At 36.0% G+C, this 12227-nt stretch overlaps 1 protein-coding gene across 1 annotated transcript; it reads left to right on the top strand.

Moving 5' to 3' along the window:
• Window positions 1-6519: 6519 nt before the first annotated feature.
• On the top strand, window positions 6520-7029 carry LOC126456653 (uncharacterized; the record flags this gene model as incomplete). The annotated part of the gene is made up of 2 exons (XM_050092397.1): window positions 6520-6579; window positions 6976-7029. Coding segments are annotated over 2 exons (114 nt in total), but the record flags the coding sequence as incomplete, so codon positions are not given.
• Between the last annotated feature and the right edge of the window lie 5198 nt (window positions 7030-12227).

The following is a 12227-nucleotide window of genomic DNA, read 5'->3' as shown; positions in this document are numbered from 1 at the left end:
CACTATGGGACTCAACTGCTGAGGTCATTAGTCCCCTAGAACTTAGAACTAGTTAAACCTAACTAACCTAAGGACATCACACACATCCATGCCCGAGGCAGGATTCGAACCTGCGACCGTAGCGGTCTCGCGGTTCCAGACTGCAGCGCCAGAACCGCGCGGCCACTTCGGCCGGCGTGTGTGATTTGCTTAGGTTAGTTAGGTTTCAATAGTTCTAAGTCTACGGGATTGATGACCTCAGATGGTATGTCCCATAGCGCTTAGAGCCATTTGAACCATTCGTTAACCGATACAGTATTTATGATCAATGTTCAGAAACACAAGAATAATTTTTTTTTTATATCAATAAAACTTTTTCCATCAGCACTCATCGCTCGACACAGTTCAGAGGCGATTTCTACACATTGTTCACAGTTACGTAGGTTTAACGGATTGCTCTCCAATTGGAGAGCAGACTATTTGTGGCACAGTTTGCTATAATACAGTGAGCGACACGCAGAACTGAACATCGAAAAACAAAACATCAATTTAAACTTTAATTACTGAACCCACCATTATGTAACAGTTAGACAGAAGTTTGAGAATCAGGTGCTGAATTTTAAGATATCTCCAGAGGCAGATCTGGACTCTGTCCACAATTTATGGGTTATGAACTGTAGATTAAAACTGAAGAAACTGCAAGAAGATAGGAATTTAAGGAGGTGGGACCTGGATAAACTGAAAGAACCAGAGTGTGTAGAGAGTTTCAGAGAGACTATTGGGGAACGGTTGACAAGAACAGGGGAAAGAAATCCAGTTGAAGATAAATTGACAGCTTTGAGAGATGTGTAGTGTCGCGGAATAGTAAAGAGTTGGAAACGTGGAATATTGTCAGAGTTTCGTTGCCTATGCCGAGAGCCAGAAGCAGTAGGTTAGCCAAGAAGTAAGAGGACTACACATGTATGGAATGTGTCGTCACGCAGGGGCAATGGCCTGATTACACACGACAGGCGAGAGAGAATTGTTTAGCACGCAGGTTTGTGTTAGACGGAGACTTTCGTAGAGTGTAAGACAGAGGTATAGCGTCAGCTGTACTGCATTTCAGAACTTCGCGTAAGTCTGTCGTAACAACACGTAACTCTGTCACAAGAACACATAAGAGGCGAGTACGACAGATAAGTCAGCAGTATAAGTGGAACGAATGCGTTCATTACAAACGAGCATGACGTCAGGATGTCGCTTGTGCTTCCTTTAAATACGCCAGCTTTGACACCAACAGGGCACTCGCAGTTAGACTTGCAGTTAGATGTGTACTGGGACGCTGCGTAGCGCTCAGCTCGGTGATCGACATGTTAGTCTTTATTAAGGAGATGTTGCAGTGAGGGTGTCCAATCCAGCAACATACGTGAGGGGACAGTACCAGCTCTGGTCCTCTCTGCTGCCACTGTCAATCATCAACCCGAGTAGTATATGGGCAGGTATGGGACAGACAAATAATTATGGTCCTCACCAACCATAAAAAATATACTCCAAAAATAATGGTTCAAGTAACCATAAACATCCAAACAACCATTAAGTGGCCCCCACCAACCATAAAAAATATACCATAAAAATAATGGCTAAATAATGGCCCCCAGTGGCCATTAACCATCATCATACAACCATTAAGGTACCAATCAACCATAAATGACATCGAAAAATACAGGTCCTACCTTAAGGCACTAAAGACCCTTAATTTCAAAATAAAAACAACTGAGAAATGGTACTAAAGAACCATTACTTGACGAAAAATTTAAAGGTTCTAAACAGCCACTAATTTAAAAAAAATATTTACACGTTAGATAAATTCCTTTTTAAGGTATGAAAGGACCATTAATTACGCAGCCATCAAAAAGGTAACAAAGAACCATAAATTTTTTCCAAAAATAAAAATGAAATTTCAAGAAATTCCATATAATGGTTCAAAAGACCATTAAAATTTGAAACACTATTGAAGTCACGCATAAAAGGTACTTAAGAACCATAAATTTTTATCCAACACCTTATTCATTTAAAGGTTACCCCAACCATAACTTTTCATCAAATTCCCTTTATTGTTTAAAGGTTACCCCAACCATAACTTTTCATCAAATTACCTTTATTCTTTAAAGGTTACCCCAAACCATAAATATTTATCCAACACCTTATTCATATAATGGTTACTCCCAACCATAACTATACACTATAGGATCAGTTTATAAGAATGAAAATTAGTAAATAAAGACAAATGAATAACAATCAAAATGGCAAGCGTCGTAATGACGCAACCGTTAAAGAACTAAGGGCTCAGGCTAAAGAGCTCAAAATCAAAGGCTACTACAAGATGAAGAAGGAGGATCTCTCCAAAGCGTTGACCAATGCAACGTCTAAGTCTATTATGAATAATGACTTATTTAATTATGCAAATGAAGAACTGTCAGCAATGACTGTTCGCCAACTGAAGCAGGTTGCTAAGGAAAACGGAATTAAGGGTTACTCGATGGTTCATTCGAAGAATAGGTTGACAGCTTTGATAAAAGGTGAGAAGGAACGTTTGGATAAAATCAGACACTACAACTTCGCTGAAGACTTGTTTGAAGGAACCATTCAACGACAACAACGACATCTACCACAACAACATCAACCACGAAAGTTAGGCCACATTCTCCCTTTTAAACAAAAATTGTTCGATAAACTTGTCGAGCAAAAACCTACATTCGCCATTCATGAAGGAGAACGTGCATATCTTAAGACATTCAACATTTGGCAAACTAACTACACTATCTTAATAAAAGATTTGAAAGGAACAGCTGTAGAACAAATGAAAGCTGTTAGGACAGCCGTCCATGCAACTATAAAGGCTGTAAGGAAAATGAGTAATTACAGTCCTGGCGATCAGATGAAGATAGTGGCAGAGAATGAAAATTTTCACCATACAATCTCGACTAAAAGACAGCAGAAAGTCAATACCTCTTTTATACTTAACCAAATTGAGAGAATTGTTACATCTAATGAAAATGTAGACATAAATGGAACCAGATTTGAATTTCAAGTATACAAAATACCCCAAAGTGCCGGTACTAAAGGTAAAAAAGTAGTCAACCTTAATAAAGACGTTAGTACTAAAAGATGCATTAACAAAATAGATAATAAGGACAATATGTGTGGACCTAGAGCTATAGTTACGGCATTGACATATGAAACAAACATCATTCTTGATAGGGAACTCACTAGTAACGAATTAATCTATATAAGGAAAGGTAGAAACTTGCAAGAAGACTTGGCTAAAGAACTGTGTATCAGATTGGGGAAGAACTGCGAAGATATGTTCACCTTAGAAGATATCCAGGATGCTGAAGAGTTTTTGGATGTTCAAATTAAGGTTGTTTCTGCCGCTCATTTCAACGCGGTCATTCATTCAGGAAAAGAAAGGGACACTGTCATCTACCTATACCACCACAACAATCACTATGACGCAATAAATAACATGAAAGCCTTTCTTGGAAGCTCGTACTACTGTCAGAAGTGTGACAAACCTTATAACAACAAAGATCTACACAAGTGTATAAAGGACCGGAAGGAAGTATGTAATTTGTGCAAAGGACCACAGCACAAGAAAATTACAGGTAAAGAACGTGTTAGATTATATTGCAATAAGTGTAATAGATACTGTTTTAGCCATTATTGTTTCAAAAACCACGAAGAAGTTTGTAAGGTAGTCTACAAGTGCAAAACTTGCCATAAAATCTGTCTAAGGGAAAGGAAGCATCGTTGTGGTTACGTATGGTGCAAAAATTGTCAGGATTCCGTGAAGATTAATGACCACGAGTGTTACATCCATCCCAAAGTCAATAAGGGTGGTATCTGTGTAGAAGATTGCACTTGCAATGGGAAATCGGAGAAGCAACATGGTAACTGTAGTTACACAGAAAAATACTACTTTTTCGATTACGAAGCTGAGCAAGACACTGGCGTACACAACCCTAATTATATAGCTGTTCACAGCTTCGATGGAAATAGACGTGATTTCGCCTCAAATGAAGAATTTTGTGAGTGGCTTCTTAGTGATGCACACAAAGGGTTTACTTGTGTTGCTCATAATTCTAAAGGTTACGACTCGTACTTTATTCTACAATACTGTGTTAAAAATGGGATAAGACCAAAGACTATATACGCAGGCTCTAAAATAATGCAGCTCGCAATACCGAGTTTAAGACTCAGGATAATCGATAGCATCAATTTTGTTCAAGGCGCTCTAGCTTCATTCCCGAAAACGTTTGGCCTAAAACAACTTAAGAAAGGTGACTTTCCGCATTTTTTCAATTCAAAAGGGAATCAAAATTACGTAGGACCTATACCATCCACAAAATATTTTGGTGTCAACACGATGAAAGAAAGCCAGCGTAAAGACTTTTTGAAATGGCACGCTGACAGGATTAAAGAAAACTACACGTTTGACTTCAACAAGGAACTGTCTGAGTATTGTCACTCAGACGTCGATATCCTTAGACGCGGGTGCCTTGAATTTAGGAAGATATTCTTAGAAATCGCCAATATAGATCCTTTTCAATACATAACCATCGCCAGTGTTTGTATGGCTATCTACAGATCGAAATTCCTCCAACAAAATACTATTGCAGTTGTGAAAGAAGATAAGAAGGAAATGTTTAGTAAAGTATCCATAGCCTGGTTAAATACCTTCGAAAGTGTACGCCATGCATTGAATGGTGGTGAAGTGGCGATACGCGGCGCAAAAGTTGACGGTTACAATCCTAAAACTAAAACAGTTTACCAATACCATGGCTGTTTCTGGCACGGATGCCCCGACTGCTACAACCCCGATACAATCAATAGTGTAAACAATGAAACCATGGACGATTTGTTTACTAAAACAATGGACCGGACTAATACACTGAGAAATGCGGGCTACAACGTAGTTGAGGTGTGATCTTGCGAGTGGAAGAAATCTAGAGCTTACAAAGAAGCCCTAAATAAAACGATCAACGTTGTGGAACCTTTAATGCCTAGAGACGCCTTTTTTGGTGGGCGAACAAATGCCGCAAAGCTGAAAGTGACTGCGAAGAAAATGCGGTATATAGACATATGCTCTTTGTATCCAACAGTTATGTTTTATGATACGTACCCTGTAGGTCACCCCCTTAAAATATTCAAACCAGAAGAATACATCAAGGAATGGTTTGGTTTGGTCAAATGCAAGGTACTAGCTCCAAAAGGTCTTTACCACCCTGTGCTTCCTATTAAGCAGGAAAAACTGGTATTCGCTTTGTGCGTGAGGTGTGCTGAGGAAAAGGTAGGGCATTGTGACCATACTGATGAAGAGAGAGCTTTTTCAGGCACATGGTCTACGGTTGAGCTGAATAAGGCTATTGAAAAGGGGTAGAAGATACTTGAAACTTACGAGGTGTAGCACTTCCCTCAGACAAGCAACGATCTGTTCTAGAACTACATTAGGACTTTCATGAAAATCAAGTTGGAAACTAGTCCTTGGGAGGATGATTACGAAACAAAAGAGGAATATGTCCAAACCATTAAAGAAAAACAAGGCATTGAGCTCGACATTGACAGAATTGAACCCAACCCTGGAAAACGTGCCGTCGCCAAGATCTGCCTAAACTCTTTGTGGGGTAAATTCGGCCAAAGACAAAATTTGACACAAAGTGAGTTTATCACCGATCCACAAAGGTGGTATGAACTTTTACTAGATGATAAGATAGAGATATCTAATGTCATCTTCATCAATGAAGATATGATTGAGGTTAGCTACAAGTATACTGATGAGTACATCGAGGATAGTACTGCTACAAATATATTTATAGCAGCTTTCACAACATCTAATGCCAGGATAAGATTATACGAAATGCTTGATCGGCTTGAGGATAAGGTTGTCTACAATGATACTGACAGTGTAGTCTACATAGATGATGGAACAAATACAATTGAGACAGTGTGCATGCTAGGAGAGTGGACTGATGAACTTGGTAAAGAAGATAACATTGTTGAATGGTTGAGTACAGGCCCAAAAAGCTATGCTTACTACTCTCACAAAGGCAATCGGTGTACCAAAGTAAAAGGCTTCAGTCTCAACTATGAAAATAGTTTGAAAATTAACATGGAAACAATGGCTGATTTGGTACATGGTAAAAGTGACAATATAACAACAAACAACAAAATGATAACCAGGAATAAGAAAACAAAAAATCTTGTAAATAAGGGTGTGGAAAAGGAGTTCAAAGTAACCTATGACAAACGAATGCTCTTGAAGGAGGCAGATGGTATAATTGACACTCTACCCTGGGGATACTAAAAAATTATTAAATACACTAATAATAAATGAAAACAATCATCCTAACTTTAATATTTTGTGGATTTGTATCTGCAAATGAAGAAGTAATCAAATATTTACAAGATTTTGGGTATCTTGAACCAGATTCTACAAATATTCCAGAACTTTCAGATATAAGGAATGCACTAATACTATTTCAAGAAAAATTTAATTTGAAACCCACAGGTGAAATAAGTGATGAAACTTTAGAACTGATAAACAAACCTAGATGTGGAGTTGAAGATCATGCACTATCTTTTACTTCACATATTGATAAATGGAATAAGAAAAATATTAAATGGTATTATGCAGGTTCATCAAAAAGAATGAAAGAATTAACTGAAATAGCTTTTAATACTTGGAAAGAACATACAGATTTAACTTTTGAAGAAGACCAATCGAACAGTGACATTATTATTTCAAATAAAAGACGTTTACACAGAAAAGAAACTAGCGGCCAACATTTTTGCTCGAAATCATTTGATGGTAAAGGAGGTGTATTAGGTCACACCTTTTATCCAGATATTAATAACAATGCTGTAGAAATTCATATGGATCAAGATGAAGATTGATATTTTGAGATTGATACAAACACTCCAAGGGAAAAGATAAACTTTTATGCAGTTTTAGTTCATGAAATTGGTCACACATTAGGACTTGCACATTCAACTGCGAATACTTCAGTTATGTATCCAATCTACAATAGTTCAAATATTGAATTAAGTAAAGATGATATTCTTGGAATACAAAGTTTGTACAGGAAAGATGGTGAAGATGAATCTAATGACGATAATGATGAAGTGGAAGAAGATTCAAATCCTCCAGAACTATGCAAACTGAATAAGAAAATAAAAAACTTCTTAATTGTTGATAAGGTTCTTTATGTTTATTATGAAAAATGGGTTTGGGTGATGGATTTGGATAATTTAAATGTGCATACTAAACCACAACTCATAAGTGATTGGTTAACATTTCTTCCCAAAGGCTTTAAAAATATTACTGCAGCCTATCAAAGACCATCTGGAGATGTTGTTTTATTCATTGATAACAAACTGTATGTAATGGAAATACCCTCCTTTAAGTTAAAATATGGTTATCCACAATCATTAACAAACCTTTCATTAAGAAAAAATGTAGTGTTACCCACAGCAATAAATTCCTATTCTGGTAAAAGTTTCATATTTTTTGACGATGTTTACTATATAGAAGTTGACGAATGTAAGGGAATAAGCAGAAGATAAGGAAGAATAACAAGAGAATTTCCAGGAATACCTCCAAGCATTGATTCATCTTTTAGATATACAAATGGATTGTTATACTTCTTCAAAGGGGAAACATTCTACGAGTACAGTGAATTTACTAATTCTGTAGTTAGAGCTGGGAAAATGGATCTTTCTCTGTTTGAAATAAATTGTCCTAAGCAGTCATCTTCTTTCATTGAAATAATAAGTACTCTAAAAAATACAGTTACCCTGTTAGAACAAATGAATTCTTAATTGAAATTTTTTAAACCATAATTTAATAAATGTGTTACTGCCATTCCATACACACCATTGCCTCATGTATAAAGTTTATAAACTCAATATGGTAATGTTTGACTACTTTTGGCAAGTTGTGGTTGGAAACCAGTCTAGTCATGTGACTAGACTGACATTGGAATGGTTTGGTTATGAAGGTGAAATTAAAGAACAAAGAAAAAATTTTATTAAAATGCTTAAAAGAAATGGTATTCCTTACTTAGAATCAACTCAAAAAGATAAAGAAATAGAAATGTATCCTACTATTCAAGAAGAACTACAACTTATTCCTTCCAATGTTACCAATTCAAAATTTCTTATTAACGATAGGTGATCCTTATTTTTGTGGAAGAGATGTTTGTAATGTTTACCTCGAAGAACTCCTTAAATTGTACACTTTATTTTAACCACCATGAGTCTCAAAGAAAAATAACCGATTTAGCCTTAACCTGATTACAAATACCCTGGATTAAGAGAAAATACAAAATTATCTAACAAAGATTTGTATCTTTTTGTACCTTGTTGTTACCAAAGCATTTGATATCTCTTCAGATTGGTTTCAAGATTTATGGTATCCTTTAAGCAAAAGTCAGCCCCCCCCTGCAGGGGGGGGGGGGGGCTGAAAAAGGTCGAAAATCGACTTTGGGTTACAATAATCCTAAAAACGCTTTGTATAGATATGTGGATTCAGAAAAGAAAACAACCTTAAAAGAATTGGTAGTCTCATTAAGTGAGAACCCTAATTATCTAGGTAAAATTAACCATAATATGACACATAATGAAGGACAGGTTCCTTTTATTTCTAAAAGGGGTTTATACTCTCTTATTATGCACAGCAATGCTCCATTTGCCAAAGAGTTTCAAAAACTAGTTTGTAAGACCATACTTCCGAGTATCCGAAAATATGGGGGGTATCACCTTGAAACTCAACTTTCTTTAGCTTTGGAGGTACTCTAAAAAATACAGTTACCCTGTTAGAACAAATGAATTCTTAATTTAAATTTTCCATATAATAAATGAACAGCCAACAACATCAACTTCTACTAAAACTCAATAGTTTCAATAAGAAAATATTGTTTACTAATTTGCGAAATCTCGAAATAGATTATGAATATCTTATTACAGATGTAGAGTTCAAGACAATGAAATATGGTAGCGGATACATTTTAGAACTCAATGCTCAATTGAAAGTTATTTTGCCTGAAAGGTACAACAAAATCCTAAGTTGGGAAGACTTTAGATCTATTATAGGACTGAAATTGGTATATAAAGGTATGACAGATGACCCAAAGCCAAGACACATCATAGAATTCATATAATTTTTAATGCCCTTACTGGCATTAAAAGTACTTCAATTAGACAGACAATCTAAAAGCTTTCATTTACTATTCCGTGCTTTGCATCATAGATCAAATTCTTTTTGGTGTACATCACAATATAAGCTGTAGTGTTTTCTGGTATATTAGCATTAAAAGTTGCACAGAGCTTCATACTGGTTTTGTTTGTCGCTACCACATTTCTCCTTCTGCTCATATTAATGACATAAATGGGATAAGAATTAATGAAGGCGTAAGGACTGATTTTTGAATCAGCTTTTAACTCGGTTATCCGCTTAAAATCTAAGAATGCGTTGTATGCCTTTAAGTAAGTTGAAGGAGGAGCAATGTTCCACACCTCTTCAGGAAATATTTCGTTTCTACCATTTTTCAGGCTAATGTCCTGAAGGCTGACATGACCGTACTGAGATGAATCTCTTTCTTGGTTACCTTTACGGTTAGTCTGGAATACAACAAAAATAAAGTAAGGCATATCAAATTCTAAGGATGTGTAGTAATTTGTAATGTCAATATCAAAGTTCCTCCTTCCACTGATACCTGCAATCTCCTGAGTCTGTAGTTCAAAGAATGAAATGGGCATTTTAGGTTCTTTAAATATTTTATCTCTTAGTTCAAGCTCGTAAGTTGGCTCATATTTAACTACAGGCATTCTCATTTCCATACTCGTAATTGTTACTTTTCCCTCTTCTGGACGAGTTCCATCAATATCAACACCAGCATCATTTTTTGAAAACCATCTCTCCAATGCATCACCAGCACTTGCACTCCAAGTAAAAGATACAGTAAGATCTTCTTCCCACATAATCTCTTTGTAGTCTTTAAAGTACCCACCGAGCATTTTTAGTGGGTACAACACTTCATTTAATTTTGACTTAAGCTTTCCATTGCTTACAAAATTTCCTTCATGTATAACATCATCCATAATTGAAGATGTAAGGTGATACAAAACCGTTGAAGAAATACCCGGATGTTCAATTCTAGAGATAATGGCTCCTTTCTTTTTAATGGTGATTGTGGAAAACAATTGCGACACAAAATTGTCAATCAGCTTTACGTTAGACTTTCCATCGTAGCTAGTGTAATCTGATCCATTAACGTGAGTTACATTAAAATTCATGTAAAGAAAAGCATTCTTACTATCAATCCAACCATCACCAACTTTGATGTCTATTTCAACATCTTTGTTTGGTACGTTGAGATTAAATTTCGTCTTCTCGTTTACGGGAAAAGACTGGTACTGGTAACTTTCTATCTTGTTCATTTGTTAGCTGTAAAATTTTTATTGTATTTCTAAAATTACTGTGACATCGGCTCCTCCAAAATCAATCAAATTATTGTCTTCATCAGTTACAGTTACTAACAAGTCCTGAATTTTATCGTGAAGGGGAACAAACGAGTGGTTCTGTGGTTCATAGATAATAGGGCCACCAAACTCAACACCGATTTTAAAAGAAGCTATAATATTAGTTTCTCTGTGGTAGTGTTCACCACCCTTAACTAACATACCATCTGCCAAGTTGAAATGAACATTAATCGTTTCGAAAGGTATAACTTTAGGAATACCAGTAGCAATAGTCTTTGTATTTGGTTCAATGACTTGTTTATTAAACCCCAGCACACTTCCTATGCTTTCTTCTCTGTCCATAAATAGCTTCACTTCACTTTCTATAACAACTCTGTTTAAAACCTTGTCTGCTTTAATACTTATTTCAGTATTTTTGGTATGAATGTATTTTTCTAAACTTTCTATACTGTATTGTCCAGAAGGAATATTTAACGTATTAACCACACCATCTTTCTCATAGTACAGCTTATTATACTTTGTGGTTACATTTGGAGTCAAGAACGTCGTGTAAAATCCTTTTAAGGCCACACCTTTAAAGTGGTCTCTAATCGGAACTGTTAATCTCTTTTCTAGTACAGAGGACCTACCACTCAACTCAAGTAATCTGGTCATTTATTCAATAGAGAATAAAGAAAGAAAAAATGAAGACAGACTGGGAACCTAAAGTTAGAATACCAGAAAGGAAAAGAAAATTGAAGCATGGGAAGCTTTTACCTAATTCGATACGTTGTGGAGTTATCGGTCCAATCGGATGTGGTAAAACAACACTAATGATCGACAATTACCTTCTTGCACCAGGGTGGTTGAACTGGGACAAAGTAAATCATGTATACATATATTCAAAAAGTCTAGATCAATCAAAGTATCAAGAGCTAATGAAAATGTGTGACAAACTAGAATAAAAAACAAATATAAAAATAGCCTCATTCATTGACAACAATGAAGATATCATACCTTTAGATGAATGTACGGAAAATTCTGTTGTGATATTTGATGATTTTATTTTGGAGAACCAAGATATAGTTAGGGAATATTTCACCAGAGGAAGGCACAAAGGAGTAGACTGTTTTTACTTAGCACAAACATACACCAAGTTACCGAAACAACTGGTTCGTGATAATCTGAACTTCCTGAATGTATTTAGACAAGACAATAGGAATCTAAATCATATCTTTAACGAATTTGTTGGCGGTGATATGAGATACGAAGAATTCAAAACCATGTGTAGTAATTGTTGGAATGAAGACGATTTTGGTTTCATAACACTAGACTTATCACGTAAATTTAGTGATGGTAAGTACAGAAATAAGATCAAAACATTCTTAAACTGATGAACGTCCAATGCTTAATGTCCAATGCTTAACGCCCAACGCTTAACGCCCAACGCTTAACGCTTAACGCTTACGTTTACTATTTGGCAAGTAGTGATAGGAAATCGATTCGCCAATGTGGGCGAATCGACACTTGAATGGTTTGGTTATACTGGTGAATACCGAAAGTGGTAGGAAACACTCGGGTACATCTGTCCCCAAGTGTTTTACATTGGTTTGGATATGAAGGCGATATGCGAGAACAAAAGAAAGCATTTGTAAAAATGTTAAAACGTAACAATATTTTATTTAATGAATTCACTCAAAAAGATAAAGAAATTGAACTATATCCAACTATACAAGAAGAACTTCAATTAC

Source organism: Schistocerca serialis, chromosome 2 (assembly GCF_023864345.2).
Source record: "Schistocerca serialis cubense isolate TAMUIC-IGC-003099 chromosome 2, iqSchSeri2.2, whole genome shotgun sequence".
Classification (NCBI taxonomy): Eukaryota; Metazoa; Arthropoda; class Insecta; order Orthoptera; family Acrididae; genus Schistocerca; species Schistocerca serialis.
The sequence above is the reverse complement of the archived record's forward strand: the minus strand, read 5'-3'. Positions and strand labels throughout refer to the sequence as shown.